Source organism: Salvelinus namaycush, chromosome 13 (genome assembly GCF_016432855.1).
Source record: "Salvelinus namaycush isolate Seneca chromosome 13, SaNama_1.0, whole genome shotgun sequence".
Classification (NCBI taxonomy): Eukaryota; Metazoa; Chordata; class Actinopteri; order Salmoniformes; family Salmonidae; genus Salvelinus; species Salvelinus namaycush.
The window spans coordinates 22,553,476-22,570,726 of record NC_052319.1 but is presented as its reverse complement, the minus strand read 5'-3'; the positions used below and the strand labels follow the sequence as shown (position 1 = coordinate 22,570,726).

At 45.1% G+C, this 17,251-nt stretch overlaps 1 protein-coding gene across 1 annotated transcript in view; it reads left to right on the top strand.

Moving 5' to 3' along the window:
* rif1 (replication timing regulatory factor 1) overlaps window positions 1–17,251 on the top strand; it is a 29,363-nt gene that overhangs the window by 660 nt on the left and 11,452 nt on the right. The window contains exons 4-25 of the mRNA XM_039006279.1: window positions 2,965–3,190; window positions 3,460–3,649; window positions 3,842–3,934; window positions 6,153–6,291; window positions 7,677–7,828; window positions 8,124–8,210; window positions 8,487–8,703; window positions 8,972–9,082; window positions 10,289–10,351; window positions 11,270–11,370; window positions 11,657–11,743; window positions 12,165–12,238; window positions 12,333–12,513; window positions 12,727–12,834; window positions 14,222–14,371; window positions 14,516–14,615; window positions 14,750–15,054; window positions 15,944–16,146; window positions 16,340–16,433; window positions 16,523–16,654; window positions 16,886–17,028; window positions 17,159–17,248. Coding sequence (XP_038862207.1) covers window positions 2,965–3,190; window positions 3,460–3,649; window positions 3,842–3,934; window positions 6,153–6,291; window positions 7,677–7,828; window positions 8,124–8,210; window positions 8,487–8,703; window positions 8,972–9,082; window positions 10,289–10,351; window positions 11,270–11,370; window positions 11,657–11,743; window positions 12,165–12,238; window positions 12,333–12,513; window positions 12,727–12,834; window positions 14,222–14,371; window positions 14,516–14,615; window positions 14,750–15,054; window positions 15,944–16,146; window positions 16,340–16,433; window positions 16,523–16,654; window positions 16,886–17,028; window positions 17,159–17,248 — 3,046 coding nt within the window. The remainder of the gene's footprint in view (window positions 1–2,964; window positions 3,191–3,459; window positions 3,650–3,841; window positions 3,935–6,152; window positions 6,292–7,676; window positions 7,829–8,123; window positions 8,211–8,486; window positions 8,704–8,971; window positions 9,083–10,288; window positions 10,352–11,269; window positions 11,371–11,656; window positions 11,744–12,164; window positions 12,239–12,332; window positions 12,514–12,726; window positions 12,835–14,221; window positions 14,372–14,515; window positions 14,616–14,749; window positions 15,055–15,943; window positions 16,147–16,339; window positions 16,434–16,522; window positions 16,655–16,885; window positions 17,029–17,158; window positions 17,249–17,251) is intronic.

Below are 17,251 nucleotides of genomic sequence, written 5' to 3'. Positions count from 1 at the left end.
CAAGTGCAACTGGCACAGATAAGCCTAGTCCTAGACTAAGAAGCAGTAATCCAGATGTACATTGAAACTACTTTGTACTCCAAAGGTAGACTTAATTTAGACCCCAATAGAATTCAAGAATGCAGCTGTAGATTACTGAGCATTTTCTTTTTTTCTCACACATTTCAAACAGACATGGCTCAAAAATAAAGAACTTGTCATTTGTTGACTTTGTTTTAAAGAGCACAACCTCTTCTTTGATATGACCCCACATTCATGTCAAGAGGAATAACACTAATTTTGTCTCACTTTATGTAATGACACTCACTATATAAAGAATAACACACAACTAAAACCCTAGATTAATGAAATGACTCACTCAAAATGTATTAAGTATAATATATTGTAAATATTATTTACATATATGAAAAATAATCTATAATGTGACCTGAGTACAATATTTATAAAGTATTTCAAAACCCACACAAAGTAGGCTATTTGATCGGCAACGATTCTTACGTCTGTAACAATGTAAAAATACAAACAATTATTCAAACTATTTCAAAATGTAGATAACCTCTCTCAATAAGATTTAGTACAGACCAGGCCTGACACGAAAGGTAGAAATAGTAACTTTGACGACAATTCAGTGAATGCAACAAGTATTAGATAGACAGACCGATAAAGAGAGAAGATACAAAACACAACTGTTCAGGGACAACAACAAAAATGTACGCAATTTCCCTAATAAGATTTGTAGGTTAAATTCATATCACACTGTCACTTGAGTGTTTGGATTTAGCCTACAACATGCCATAAAACGTATTGAAGCATGGCCCCATCCTACAAAGTGGCAGGTGTATAAAGTTGAGCACACAGCCATGCAATCTCCATAGACAAACATTGGAAGTAGAATGGCCTTACTAAAGAGCTCAGTGACTTTCAACGTGGCACCGTCATAGGATGCCACCTTTCCAACAAGTCAGTTTGTAAAATTTCTGCCCTGCTAGAGCTGACCCAACTGTAAGTGCTCTTGTAAAGTGGAAATGTCTAGGAGCAACAACTGCTCAGCCGCGAAGTGGTAGGCCACACAAGCTCAGAAAACAGGACTGCTGTGGTGCGTAAAAAATTCTGTCCTCGGTTGCCACCATCACTACAGAGTTCCAAACTGCCTCTAGAAGCAACAGCAGCACAAGACCTGTTCGTTGAGAGCTTTATGAAATGGGTTTCCATGGCCGCGCAGCCGCACACAAGCCTAAGATCACCATACGCAATGCCAAGTGTCAGCTGGTGTGGTGTAAAGCTCGCCGCCATTGGACTCTGGAGAAGTGGAAACGCGTTCTCTGGAGTGATAAATCACGCTTCACCATCTGGCAGTCCAATGGACAAATCTGGGTTTGGTGATTGCAAGCATAGTGCCAACTGTACACATTGGTGGAGGAGGAATAATGTTTTGGGACTGTTATTCATGGTTCGGGCTAGGCCCCTTAGTTCCAGTGGAGGGCAATCTTAATGCTACAGCATACAATGACATTCTAGATGAGTCTGTGCAACAGTTTTGGGAAGGTTTTTCATTGCTTCAGCATGACAATGCCCCTGTGCACAAAGCGAGGTCCATACAGAGATGGTTTGTTGAGACCCCCCCCCCCCCCCCCACACACACACAGTAAACAGAGATCGGTGTGTAAGAACTTGACTGGCCTGCACAGAGCCATGACCTCAACCCCATCAACCACCTTTGGGATGAATTGGAACACCGACTAGGTTTAATCGCCCAACCTCACTAATGCTCTTGTGGCTGAATGGAAGCAAGTCCCAACAGCAATGTTCCAACATCTAGTGGAAAGCCTTCCCAGAAGAGTGGAGACTGTAATGGCAGCAAAGGGGGGACCAACTCCATATTAATGCACATGATTTTGGAATGAGATGTTCGACGAGCAGGTGTCCATATACATTTGGACATGCAGTGTAGCTTGTCTTTGTATGGCAGGAGTGAGATGATCAAGTGACAGCGATCTTGCCTGACAGCCTAACTACAGAGTTCGCCAGTGTTAGTTGATTAGTGACAAAGCTGGGACAGTTTCCAACTGAATTGTATCGGTAGAAACGTTACTTGGCTATTTAAACAAATATCACCACAACTCTATCATATGAGCTCCACTGCGCGGGCGTCAACCATAACACGACAGCTAAGCTGTCAAATAATAGGAAAACAAGGCAATGAATGTATAGCCTATGAATATCTTTACCTAGCGAACAGGACAAACCATGACTTAAGCCCAACAGATAAACACAAACTACTTTAATCTCCATTTTGGTGGCTTGCTAGCTGGTTGTCTGTATGGCTGACTAGTGAAAGTGACAGCTGAGCTCAGCATTAATTTACCGCCACAGTACTTTTCTTGCCTGACAAGCAGCGTGGGCTCTTTCCATATGAATTACATTGGTAGAAACAAGACAAAACAACCAATTAGTTAGCGGAGTATATACAGCCTAACACTGCAGCTATTCCCGTGAGACAGAGAGCAATCATTTGAGCTCCTGCTCCACCGCTGATGTGCTCACCTGTCTGTACCAAACATGTGATCATGACAGGATTTGCTAATTGGAGAGCAGCATCAAACATCAACAACACCAAGCATATATCTGCTGTTGACTTATTTCACTCACCTCGACATCATCACTTTCAAAGTGCAAAGACGTGTCTGAATTCGTATCGCCAAACGACATAGAATACAGCCTCTTCCACTGTGAAAAGTCGTGGCCACTCCGTCATTTTGAGTAATTAAGTGATGTTATTTATTTTAAAAAGTCAAATGAAATCATGCCCTGTTTCTGGTTGATGACGTCAGCCACGGGTTGTTAGCAAGTACATTTTCCCAATAATGACACAGATAATTTTCTTAATCTTTGTTCTGGAAACACACCTGTAATGTATGATAAGGATGAAGATAATGTGATTTGTAATCCTCCCTTTTCCCACAGCTAATTTTGCAGAGGAAATATTGTCAGCACTTTCCTCTCTGGTGGTGAAGTCCACAGACAAGAACACATGCACACGAGCATTATGGGTAATTTCCAAACAGAACTTCCCTACAGAGGTGGTGGCCAAGAAGGTTCCAGAGATCCTGAGGGCCCTGGAGTGTGTGCGTTCGAGAGAAGACATCCAGTCTGTAGTTATGGAGCACGAGTCTCTGAATGTTGTCATAAGGTATACAAACCCACCCACTCATGTACTCCTACCTCGTAATCAATAGCTTTGGTTGGGTATATGACCCTCGTTTAGGAAAGCACCATTTAATGGTTTAGTGTGATAACGCTTACACTAAGCAGATGGATGTTACAGTACTTTACCTTGCTCAACATTCTGTCTCTGTTTTGGCTTGTGTTCATAGCTCCTGGGCTGGAGGAGACTGGCCTGACTTTATTTCAGTGATCATCAGCACTTTCTCTGTCATGACACACTCTCTCTGTGGTCAGTTTGTTGGAGCAGGCCTCAGCCCAGATGGGTGAGGATGCAGTACAGTGGGCCAAGCTGGTCATCCCCCTGGTGGTCCACTCAGCTTCTAAGGTGCGCCTGCGGGCGGCAGCAGCCCTGGAGATGGGCCTGCCTCTACTTCTGGAGAAACAGAAGGAGGTGGCTGCCATCGTAGAACCTCTCATGTCCTCAGTGAGTCTTTTTTACTCTGTCGTTGTGTCTAGGCCAGGTTACTGTCAAATCACTTTGTGACAACTGCTGATGTAAAAACGGCGCTAGAAATGCGTTTGATTGAAATGGAAGGTTTGGAAATGCAGCACATCAAACGCAGCATGTTTCATGCAGGTTTCTTCACATTCTGACATGTATCTTGTTTCACTCCAGAAACTCATCCCAGAGCTCCAGAAACTGTTCTCCACGAAGAACGAGACCAACGTGCTGAAACTCTGGCCGTTGTTTGTCAGGCTCCTGGGGAAGGTAAGGCTTGGTCATGCTTTATGGTTTGAAACCTGCACCATTTACTACTTATTCGCTACTTATCAAATTAATTTATATAGCCCTTCTTACATCAGCTGATATCTCAAAGTGCTGTACAGAAACCCAGCCTAAAACCCCAAACAGCAAGCAATGCAGGTGTAGAAGCACGGTGGCTAGGAAAAACTCCCTAGAAAGGCCAAAACCTAGGAAGAAACCTAGAGAGGAACCAGGCTATGAGGGGTGGCCAGTCCTCTTCTGGCTGTGTCGGGTGGAGATTATAACAGAACATGGCCAAGATGTTCAAATGTTCATAAATGACCAGTATGGTCAAATAATAATAATCACAGTAGTTGTCGAGGGTGCAGCAAGTCAGCACCTCAGGAGTAAATGTCAGTTGGCTTTTCATAGCCGATCATTAAGAGTATCTCTACCGCTCCTGCTGTCTCTAGAGAGTTGAAAACAGCAGGTCTGGGACAGGTAGCACGTCCGGTGAACGGGTCAGGGTTCCATAGCCGCAGGCAGAACAGTTGAAACTGGAGCAGCAGCACGGCCAGGTGGACTGGGGACAGCAAGGAGTCATCATGCCAGGTAGTCCTGAGGCATGGTCCTAGGGCTCCGGTCCTCCGAGAGAGAGAAAGAGAGAATTAGAGAGCATACTTAAATTCACACAGGACACCGGATAAGACAGGATAAGTACTCCAGATATAACAGACTGACCCTAGCCCCCCGACACATAAACTACTGCAGCATATATACTGGAGGCTGAGACAGGAGGGGTCAGGAGACACTGTGGCTCCATCCGATGATACCCCCGGACAGGGCCAAACAGACAGGATATAACCCCACCCACTTTGCCAAAGCACAGCCCCCACACCACTAGAGGGATACCTTCAACCACCAACTTACCATCCTGAGACAAGGCCGAGTATAGCCCACAAAGATCTCCGCCACGGCACAACCCAAGGGGGGGCGCCAACCCAGACAGGAAGATCACGTCAGTGACTCAACCCACTCAAGTGACGCACCCCTCCTTGGGACGGCATGGAAGAGCACCAGTAAGCCAGTGACTCAGCCCCTGTAATAGGGTTAGAGGCAGAGAATCCCAGTGGAGAGAGGGGAACCGGCCAGGCAGAGACAGCAAGGGCGGTTCGTTGCTCCAGTGCCTTTCCGTTCACCTTCACACTCCTGGGCCAGACTACACTCAATCATATGACCCACTGAAGAGATGAGTCTTCAGTAAAGACTTAAAGGTTGAGACCGAGTCTGCGTCTCTCACATGGGTAGGCAGACCATTCCATAATGGAGCTCTATAGGAGAAATCCCTGCTTCCAGCTGTTTGCTTAGAAATTCTAGGGACAATTAGGAGGCCTGCGTCTTGTGACCGTAGCGTACGTGTAGGTATGTACAGCAGGACCAAATCGGAAAGATAGGTAGGAGCAAGCCCATGTAATGCTTTGTAGGTTAGCAGTAAAACCTTGAAATCAGCCCTTGCCTTAACAGGAAGCCAGTGTAGGGAGGCTAACACTGGAGTAATATGATCAACATTTTTGGTTCTAGTCAGGATTCTAGCAGCCGTATTTAGCACTAACTGAAGTTTATTTAGTGCTTTACCCGGGTAGCCGGAAAGTAGAGCATTGCAGTAGTCTTAACCTAGAAGTAACAAAAGCATGGATTCATTTTCCTTCATAATTTTTGGACAGAAAGTTTCTGATTTTTGCAGTGTTATGTGGATGGAAAAAAGCTGTCCATGAAACAGTCTTGATATCTTCGTCAAAAGAGAGATCAGGGTCCAGAGTAACGCCGAGGTCCTTCACAGTTTTATTTGAGACGACTGTACAACCATCAAGATTAATTGTCAGATTCAGCAGAATATCTCTTTGTTTTTTGGGACCTAGAACAAGCATCTCTGTTTTGTTCGAGTTTAAAAGTAGAAAGTTTGCAGCGATCCACTTCCTTATGTCTGCAACACAGGCTTCTAGCGAGGGGAATTTTGAGGCTTCACCATGTTTCATTGAAATGTACAGCTGTGTCATCCGCATAGCAGTGAAAGTTAACATTATGTTTTCGAATGACATCCCCAAGAGCGCGAAATTGTCTTACTTTTCTACTACGTAATGGTTAGGGAGTGAATTGGGCAGTGCATGTAATGATCTCCTTGGCTCTTCTTGGCTCTTCAGAAGTTGTATTGAAACACTGTGAATTGTGTTCCATCCCACAGCTGCTCCATAGAGGTGGTCCCTTCATCAACTCCCTGCTTGGCCTGGAGGAACTGGGCTTCCGTAGCTCCTCCCCAAACATCAAGAAGATCGCCTTCATTGCTTGGAAGAGCCTGATTGACAATTTCGCGCTCAACCCAGGTGTGTACAAGAAAACAGCATGCTTTGACTTAATCCAATTTAATTGAGTTGCTGCTTTTTAGTCTTTACTTTCATCAGCTGTTTTACTTTCAAATGTATTTTAATTGAGGTTTCTATGACGTGGTTTATAAGATACTCTAGTGAACATCCACTGAGTCCTCACACATTATTTTCTATGGAGATCATGTGCTAAGCGACTTGATTCTCACTGTTGAGTTAGGAAAGTTTACAAAAATATTACTCCTCAAACAGAAAACTATGAGGACCACTCAATAACAGTTGAACATGTTACTTTATGTATTTGTGGTTTAGGGAAGTTCTATACCAGGAGTCTCCAACCTTTCCTAGCATGAGAGCTACTTTTAAATGATGAAACATGTCGTGAGCTAGCTTTCAAATAGGCACTCTGTATTTTCCAGAATTCCCTTTTCTGTTATATTTTTCTGTTTTGGGATTTTAGAAAGCTAACTGGTTACACAAAGTGAATGATTGACAAATGCGCGCACCACACAAACATACAGGGGAAATATTGCTGGAAATTAATTGGCAGATAATGTGATTTTTTTTGTGTTGCCAATTGTGGCTAGCTAGGGGTGTAGACCCCTGTTCTATATGGACTGTAACTGCCTGTCTCCTCTGTACTGTAGAGATCCTGTTCTATACGGACTGTAACTGTCTGCCTGTCTCCTCTGTACTGTAGAGATCCTGTTCTATACGGACTGTAACTGTCTGCCTGTCTCCTCTGTACTGTAGAGATCCTGTTCTATACGGACTGTAACTGTCTGCCTGTCTCCTCTGTACTGTAGAGATCCTGTTCTATACGGACTGTAACTGTCTGCCTGTCTCCTCTGTACTGTAGAGATCCTGTTCTATACGGACTGTAACTGTCTGCCTGTCTCCTCTGTACTGTAGAGATCCTGTTCTATACGGGCTGTAACTGTCTGTCTGTCTCCTCTGTACTGTAGAGATCCTGTTCTATATGGACTGTAACTGTCTGCCTGTCTCCTCTGTACTGTAGAGATCCTGTTCTATACGGGCTGTAACTGTCTGCCTGTCTCCTCTGTACTGTAGAGATCCTGTTCTATACGGACTGTAACTGTCTGCCTGTCTCCTCTGTACTGTAGAGATCCTGTTCTATACGGGCTGTAACTGTCTGCCTGTCTCCTCTGTACTGTAGAGATCCTGTTCTATACGGACTGTAACTGTCTGCCTGTCTCCTCTGTACTGTAGAGATCCTGTTCTATACGGACTGTAACTGTCTGCCTGTCTCCTCTGTACTGTAGAGATCCTGTTCTATATGGACTAACTGTCTGCCTGTCTCCTCTGTACTGTAGAGATCCTGTTCTATATGGACTAACTGTCTGCCTGTCTCCTTTGTACTGTAGAGATCCTGTGCAGTGCCAAGCGTCTAAAGTTGCTGATGCAGCCCCTCAGCTCCATCCAGGTGAGGACTGAGGCCCTCCTGCTCACCAAGCTGGAGGTCTGGTGGTACCTGGTGGTCAAACTGGGAGCCAACTTGCCCGCACATTTTGAACAGGTACGGCTCGTGTTTCACCTACTGTTTTATGTACATGTTTATACTGCCCATTTTGAACAGGTACAACAAGCATTTCATCTTTATATTGGAATAACATAACCTGATAATGTGTTAGGACTCTGAGCAGGATTTGTTACTGGAGAATTAAGAGATTCATTTGAGAACCTGAATCTACTCATGTATTCTCTTATCTGATGTTTGCATGCAACGTTATCATTGCCCTTCTTTTTTAACCACACTTGTGGTTTTGTGAAGTAATGTGTTACTGTTGTTGACTAGTAGTCTGTGTTGTCAGGTTGGTGTACCTCTCCTCCAGTGCACCCTGGGCCCTGACTCGGCCCTGCCAGCCACTCCTTCCAGGAGCTCCAGCCAGTGCAGTGCTGTGGGGACCACTACTCCTAAATCTGGTACAGTCTCCCTCTGACTGCCTTCACCTACCTTCTATTGACTAGTACTGGCAAATATCGTCTGCTGCTCGTTAGCGGTTTTGCTTTCAATTTGCATGCGTGACTTGCCGATATGTACTTGTATTTACCTAGTAGCGTATAGAACAGCATTACTTAATATTCTCATGTTGGATATACCTGACATGTGCCACCAGGAATTGACTTGTGGAAACATTGGATGTAAAAAATGTAACTGAATGTTTTACTCTGAGATTCATACGTCATTGATGAATCACTCTTCCCCCGCCCCACCAGGTTCCCCAGCGTTCTCTAGCACTACGGTGCCCCGTCTGAACCTAAACACCAGTGTGGTGGTGGCCCAAGCCTACCCCTCCATCCAGCTGCTGGGACTAGAGATGTTGTTGCACTACCTCCTGGGGCCAGAAGTCACAACCGCTGCAGCCAAGAACAAGCTGACGCTCAGCCTGGGTGAGAGAAAAAGAGATATAATTGAGATATAGAAATAGAATGGTTGCTACCACAATTTTATTTGCAGCTCTGTGGCGCTGTTTGAAAATTATTTGCCCTTTGAACCTGTGGAGGTGTAGAACTAGTTTAATAAATGTTTGTGTTACCGTGGGATGACACACACATTACCCATGTGCAATGCCTGTAAAGTTAACTGTGTCAGATTAAAAATAATTGTTGGAACCTGCTTGCTTGTTTCTGACTTGACCGACCCTCTTTGTTTTCTCAGAACCTATTTCTCACCCCTTCCTGTCCAGCCCCTTCTCCTTCACCAAGCACGCCCCTCTGCTGATCACTGCTGTGCACGACAGCTTCATCTGCATCGGCAAAGACGCCCCAGGTACCTACCTGCCCTCAAGTAACTCACTGCAATTGACAAGAGCATAGTCTCAATGACAGCCATAATGGCTCTGACGACCATTTTAGTAGGGATGTGGTAAAAGAAAATCTATAGTTATTTTGGACAATATTATAGCGATACTTGTAATTCTCTTTTTTGTTAAGTGGCATAGGCATAAAAAAAATTGAGCCATCATGTTTTCAGCACTTTTTTTCCATGACTGATCAAAACAAATTTTGAAGTGGATTTAATAAAGGACAACAATAACGGATTGTAACTTTCACCTGGATTAACCTGGTCAGTCTGTCATGGAAATAGCAGGTGTTCTTAATGTTGTGTTTACTCAGTGTATGGTGAGCAATATGTTTGGAACATCAAATTGCAATAAAATCGCTGTTTTGAATCGCAATACATTTAGGATCCTGATAATCACAATACATTTAGGATCCTGAGAATCACAATACATTTAGGATCCTGAGAATCACAATACATATTGTATCGGTACCTAATTATAGCAATAATACTGTATGGTGAGCTCCCTGGCAATTCCAGCCCTACAGTAGAGCCATTGTATGTAGTCTCGAAGACTGTTCCAGAGCCAGCCTCAGTGTATAGCTGTTTCTTCCTCTGCTAGTCAGGTAGCCAGGGAGAGGATATAAATCATCTATGGGCCAGTTAGGAAAAATATAAACCTAACTTCCTTCCACTTTGCATGCTATTCAGCAGGCCTTTCCCCAAGAGCAGATGCCGCAGGCTCCAAAAATTCCCTAGTACAAGCTGCAGCATGCGGCAAGCCAGGCCTGTAACACGTGTGTGTGTGAGAGGCTGCGTTTACACAGACAGCCTCATATTTGTATCACTAATTGGTCTTTTGACCAATCAGAGCGGCTCTGAGTAATATCTGATATCATTGGTCAAAAGACCAATTAGTGGAATAAATATCAGAATTGGGCTGCCTGTGTAAACGCAGCCAGAGAGAAGTACTCTCTCCATAAAGGGGATTGGATAGCTCTGGCTTGACTTGCTGCCGTGGAAGAGCTCCCTCACATCGACTAGTAATTGGAAACAGCCTCTGAGAGTCACTGCTTGGGGGTGGAGGAGAGTTGGAAGGAATGATTGTATGTGTAGAAGTGCATGTGTGGGGGGGGTTAAATGACTGTGCCACTTCATGTGGGGTGACTCGCCTTTTCTCTCTCTCCCCTGCAGATGCCTTGCTTGCCCTAATATGGAAGAACCTCGTCAGTTTCGTAAGCACAACGATTGATGCTGGTGAGTGCCGCGGTCCAACCACATCAGATTGGAGTTAGGGTTTCGTCTCTATCATGATTTAGGCCTGCAGTCTATCCAGGAAGCTCTGTAATCTCACTCACTGATGCGCTAGTTTCAGCCTTGGCTAGCTCCTCTATAGCAGTGTTTCCCAAACGTCTCCTCGTTACCCCCAACCGTTCCACTTACTTTATGTATTGCAGTACTGGCACAGCTGAGTCAACTAATGAAGGGCATGGTGATCAGTTGACCAGTAGGGTCATTTATAAGTGTGCTATTACTGGAATAAATCAAGTAAGTGGAACGACTGGAGCGGTTTGGGAAACATTGCTCCGTTGGAATGATAGACCATCATGCTGCGTGCCTCACTCTGCTTGGATGAGTAATGCCATAGTTTAACCTCACTCCATCTTCATTTAGTTGGCTAATATTGGGAAATGTTCTGTTCTGTGGCTGCTGCTCTGTTGGACTGACCCTTCCAGCCATGGGGTCAGCCCTGCGGCCCCACACAGAGTACCAGAGCTGGGCCTGAGTCCTCTTTGTCAGGGGGGAGAGCAGAGACCCCAGCCTCCCCCCACCCCAGGCCCTACCCCACTGTCATCAGTTTAAGTCTGAGCGGACATCAGACCTTCGGGTCTGAAACCGCTGTGACGAGGAATGAAATCTGAGGGGCAAGACCCCAGTGATGACCTTCAAAAGAAATTACATAAATGAATCTCAAGTCTTTCCTTGATAACTTGCGTCCTTTCTCCTTGCCTCTTTCTCAAAAAGTAAATTCAAGGTCCCTCCCCTTGGACCTTCTCCAATGTGTTTTGAGAAGGTGGTGAGGAGAGAGGAAAAACCAATGGCGATCCACCCCTAGTATGTTGTCTTTGTTTGTCTCTCATCCTGTCCCTTGTACCTGTGTTACTGTGACAGCAGGCAATAAGAAGGAAAGGCAGGGCTCTGAGGTGCTGACCTTGCTGCTACAGGCTCTACAGAGCATCATCTCCTCAGAAGCCCTCCCTGCCAACAGGGCTCTGGTAAGACCTGCCTCCACCACTGTACTACACCTACTCTTATTCTACAACACCTCCAACCAGGACTGGTCTTCTGGTAGCCCATGTTGGAAACTAAAAGCTAAAGTCTTACTAACTTCTGTTAATGAGTCTGTTTTGGTCCAGGAGTTTTTCATACAAGTGTCAGGAGACCACCTTGAATGTAGATGTCCTGGATATCTCTCAATGCCCTGAAGCGCCACACTTAGCTTGTAAAAGGGGCTGCTTTAATGCTTTCAGTAGATGGTTTTCTTACTGACTCTCTCAACAGAGTCTGCTGGAATTGACAGTGAAGGGTATCCCTCAGAGAGTACTGGGATCTGCCTCTTACCAAGTGGGCAAAATGGATGTACTGAATGTGAGTTTCTGCCTCTTCTCTTTCTGTTCAGCTGTATGCAGGGTGTATCTGATTATGCTCTTGACACAGATCTAGGATCATTGGGAAAGGGACCATGTAAGCAACAGTTTCCATACGTAATAAACTGAAATGCAGTAGGTCCATCCTGTGGCTTCCTGCTAGCTCTGACTCCTTTGTTGCACACAATCTTAATCCCACCCATGAAAGCTGAACTATAGAATGTTCCCTGAGACATAGCTATAGACTCCTATGATGCCGTACTGATGACAACCCTGTGACCTGCTCTGTAACGACGTCTTCTCTAGATCAGTGTAAATGAACATCCTGCAGTGTCTTTGATATGGGAGCCAGATGTGTTCTGAATTCTGTGTGTGGTCCTGTGTGTGGTGTGGTTACATTGTCTCCTCTGTCTCTGCCCCAGGGAACCCCAGCTCTGTTCTTGATTCTCCTGTTCTACAACCACAGTCTGGTGGCAGGCTTCATAGAGGATGAGAGGTGGGTTTCCCCCTGTCTTACCATAAACAAATGTAGCAGCCACATGTCTTTTTCTGGTCTTATTTGAGTTGTATCTGTCTCTGCCCGCCCACAGGTTCTTCCTGTGTTTGGAGACACTGGTGAGTTGTGGTCTGTCCGGCCCCACGTCCCCCCTGGCGTTTGGGGAGGCCGTCCTGGGGACGGTTGGGCGCAGCGCAGGGACTCTGGGGAACAAAGAACAGCTTTGGAGGATGTGGAGCCTGGTGGTCAACCCGCTGACCGACACCATCACACAGGTTAGAAAGGGACACACCGTGTAACTGACATCTGTTCATGTCATGTAAATGCTCTAGAACTGCACTGCATGCGATGCTTGTTTGTTTAGATGCAAGAACAATTTTGCCAAGGGGTCACCTTAAACAAACTATGATTTATATTTCCCCTACGTGTTGCATAGATGGAGATAGAGGTGGCGATTGGTTTAATAAGATTTTCCTCCCTCGTCACAGACCAATGAGGTGAACCAAGGGGACGCTCTGGAGCACAGCTTCAGTGCTGTGCTCACTGCCCTGATGTTCCCCATCATACACCTGCTACCTGGCAAGGTTCTGCCACAGGTGAGTCTGAGATGGCATACTGTATCCAGACCTGCCAACCTGCATGCATTTTGCGTTCCATGCATGCAATGTGAGGTCAATGTACGCTTGTATGGAAAAACGACCCTTGAATACACAACAATAGGCTTCTAGTTGGCACATTATGGTTTTTGACTCAACTGTCTGAAGTTGTTGGTGTTGGCCAAGCACATAACCACTTATTTCTTGTTGGTTCCTTAGCTAAGGTGTCAATACGACAAAGGTAGTTAGCTGCAGCGTTTGGTCAACTAAGCGAGAAACACTTTCTAGCCCGCACATGCTTTGATATTTGCAACGGGAGTATGAGCAAGCGCATGGACAAGCAGAAACGATAATGTAGGCCTATGTTAATGAATCAGTTCTTGACCAGTCCTCTTAATATAGCTGTTAGGCCTATGTCAACAGTGGGCTGCGGATGTGATAGTCAGTTCACCAATGACGAGGCATGTTGAAAGAATGGTATCCTAGTTGTCAGACCGAACTAGATGGATGAGGTCGGGGATGGGGAACTGAAACAAGCTCATACAGGCCTAGTTCAGTTGTTTGATATTCCAGATAACCAACAGTAAGCTAGACTACGACAACATTCAGAAGAAGCCACTTAACATTTTCACCAGACTATCCAGATAGACACCTGTTAGAATAATCATCACCCCTACATTTAACCTAGAAAAATGTGAGTGTCATTGAGACCACCTCAATTTAATTCAGCATCAAACAAAACGTCTATGTTGCGTACATTGTTTGATATGTAAGACTTTCAGGAAATGGCAGATACAGGTTTTTCAAAAATGCAAAATGCTCCAACTTCCTGAGGGGCGAAGTTGACTGACCCCCACCCAACCAACCAACCGTAGGCCTACATCAGCACCATGTTGTCAGAAAATCCTGGGGAGAGCACTGATGTGTACATTTTAAACGTATTTCTAGTTGGCTACCATAGACCAACCAAGTACCCATAAGTCTAGACTACTATTCATACTGAGGCAGTCTGCCAACATCATAGTTAGGCAAAACAACTGTGCATTTGCCTATGATTTGAGCAGTGTGGGTGTCGCACGTGCGCCGTTGTGGGGGCCGGCGCCGTGCTGAAGTGGTAAAAATTGGTTGGCAGGTCTGCTTATCTTTTAAAAGATCATGCTATAAACCACGGTTGAACCTATTGAGTGCGTTGCTCTAATTTCAGTCATTTCAAGTGAAGTACCTTACTGTCAGTGTGATCTGAGTGGATCAGTTTGAGAAAGGTGAGGAGGCGCAGATTCGCCTGTCTCATAATGAGGGCTGGAATGCAGGGTAGTTTGAAGATATGTGATTCTGCGTTGTCCCACTGCAATGTGGTCAATCTCAAACATGCTTTCTGCCTCTGTAGATGACTCAGAAGTCCATGCTGGGTACGTGGTGCAGGTTGTATAAGGTGTTTGCCCGCTGCTCTGCCCTGGTGGCCACGGCCGAGGAGAACGTCTGCTGTGAAGAGCTGTGTGTCAAGATGGCTGCCATATTGGACAGAAAGGCCCTGAAGGTAAGCGGGAGGGGACCTCTGCACTATACCCAACACCCAATGGTTATCTTATTTACCAGAGTTGGTAGCCTTTTGATGAATACTGTTGTCCAGTAGTTTGTTCAGATTCACTGAGCGTTCCATGCCCATTTGTTTATTCTCCAGGTTCCAGCAACGTTGCATGCGGTTGCTAACATCCTCCTGGTCATCGCTGAGAGTGCAGACTTCTCTCCTTACACACCACAGTTTCAGCAGAAGATGAAATGTAAGATGCTTTTAGCACTGTTTTAACCAGAAATTGAAGTTTTAACCATATTTTAAAAACTGTTTTTCTCACAAATGCAAGGTGTTTAACTCAATGGGCTTGATGTTTACTTACCCTCCCCTCGTCCCTTCCAGCTCCCCACACCCATCTAACCTGGGTGCGTAAGAAAAGCAAGGCGCTGGGGAACCTGTCTACCTTCCAGACCCTGCTGGTTCAATCCCTTGAGACCTTCAATGCACTGGAGGCCCATGAGACGGTCCCTAATGGTACAGGCCTAGCCCTGGTCTCCATCCTCTCTATCTTGTTCTCTAATCTGTCTCTGGGTACAGCCATCCAGGAGGCCCTAGCCTCTCTCTCACATCCCCTCGTAGCCCTCTATGAACAGGCTGGGAGGACTCCAAATGAGCAGCGTAAATGTACCTCAAGTCTTGGAGCAAAGGTGTGTTGAAATGTTTTCCATTTCGTTTCTTTATCTGTACTGGATCTCTATATAAACTACTGCATTAATGTTATATACTGAACAAAAAATATAAATGCAGCAATTTCAACTATTTTACTGAATTAAAGTTCATATACGGAAATCGGTCAATTGAAATGCATTCATTAGGCTCTAATCTATGGATATCACATGACTGAGCGGGAGCGCAGCTATGGGTGTGGGCCTTTGAGGGTATAGGCCCTCACACTTGGGAGCCAAGCCAATCAGAATTAGATTTTCCCCACAAAAGGGCTTTATTACAGACAGAAATACTCCTCAGTTTCATCCCTTGTCCAGGTGGCTGGTCTCAGACAATCCCGCAGGTGAAGAAGCCGGATGTAGAGTTTTTGAGGCCGGTTGGATGTACTGGCAAATTCTCTAAAACGGCATTGGTAGAGAAATTAACATTAAATTCTCTGGCAACATTTCTGGTGGACATTGCTGCAATCAGCAAGCCGGTTGCACGCTCCCTCAAAACTGACCAAACTTCAAATTTTTGGGGGTGGCCTTTTATTGTCCCCAATACAAGGTGCACCTATGTAATGATCATGCTGTTTAATCAGCTTGTTGATATGCCACACCTGTCAGGTGGATGGATTATCTTGGCAAAGGAGAAATGCTCACGAACAGGGATGTAAACAAATTTGAGAGAAATAATCTTGCTGCGTATGTAGCATTTCTGGGATTTTTTATTTCAGCTCATAAATCATGGGACCAACACATTACATGTTGCGTTTATATTTTTGTTCAGTTTCTAAGTAATTGATTCTTTCTTTGCATGCTTCATATCTTTAACTGATCGTCTGTGTCTGGGTGCTAGTCTCACTATAAGTGTGTTCTTTCCCTGCAGCTGGAGAAGCTCCTGAGTGATGTCTTGGGGTGCCTGCAGATCCGTTCAGCCCTGGCCTATGATGATGAGCTGCTGTCCCTGCTGTCCCCCTTGCTCTGTGTCCTGTTCCTCCATCGACGCAAGCAGGTCCGCTCCTTAGCTGCACAGTTCTGGAATGCAACCTTCGCCAACACTCTGGTCCTCGTCTATCCAGAGGAACTCAAGTAAGAATCTGTTTGGGCGTTAAGTTGAGCCATATTATATTTATGGGGTGATTTCCTGGACCAGTACCATATTCAGTGGAGAATCTCCAATAAAACTGCTTTAAAGTCCAGCAATGTATTTATCTGGGTCCTGAAAACTGGCCCTAAACCGACCCTAAAGGTTTTCGTGTTTGCTAATGTTTGTTTTTTCCAGGCCGGTGTTGAGCCAGGTGAAGCAGAACACTCCTATCCTTCTACCTGGGTTTCAGTCTGTTGAACTTCCAGATGAGCTCAGTGGACAGGACTCAGTGAGTGTTTTCCATGTTGAATAAGTCAAATTGCCGCAGGTTTCATATGAATGGTGTAATAATCCCTGGATTATGTTTTGTGGATGCAGAGTGAGAGCTCTCAGCTGGAGACCAAACTGAGTGGAGTACATGTCACTTCTGGGGTGAAGAGAGATTCTCTACTGCCCAGGGCTGAGGAGATGAAGGACAGGAACTCCAACACCTCTACCAAGCCCGTCTCTGTAAGTGCTGCTTTTACCCAGTCATTTCCTGTGTATGAATTCCATTTCAATTCCCCACATTGAGGAAAAATGGAATTGACTCAATTGAAATGGAATTCTTTATTCTCTGAACCCCATGACCAAATCTTGTGCTAGGCAGCTTTCTTACAAAGGCTGTCAAAACACAGTAAGTTGTCTCTATTGCCACCATTTGCATCATATTAGAGCTGACTTTTATTCCCTCCCTATCAGACAAAACTTGACTTTGGTTCTCACAAGCTGCCTCGCAGAGAGGAACTGGAGGAGCAGGCCTCGATAGACTTTGTGTTCATCCCCCCTGAGACCAAGGAGAGAGTTCTCACTGAGCACCAGAAAGAGGTCAAGAGAACCAAAAGGTCAGTTTCGGGCAAATCAACTTTGTTAATTTAAATCTCTTTATGTCGTCTTTTTTTATTTTTGCCTTATTTAGACAAATCAACAAACATTTTCTCACTATAATGCTTTTGTATGGGTTTTATTCTAAAGGGTTGACATCCCTGCCATGTACAACAACCTGGATGCTTCCCTTGATACCACAGTCTTCACCCAGTACACACAGAGTCAGGAGGAATCACTGTA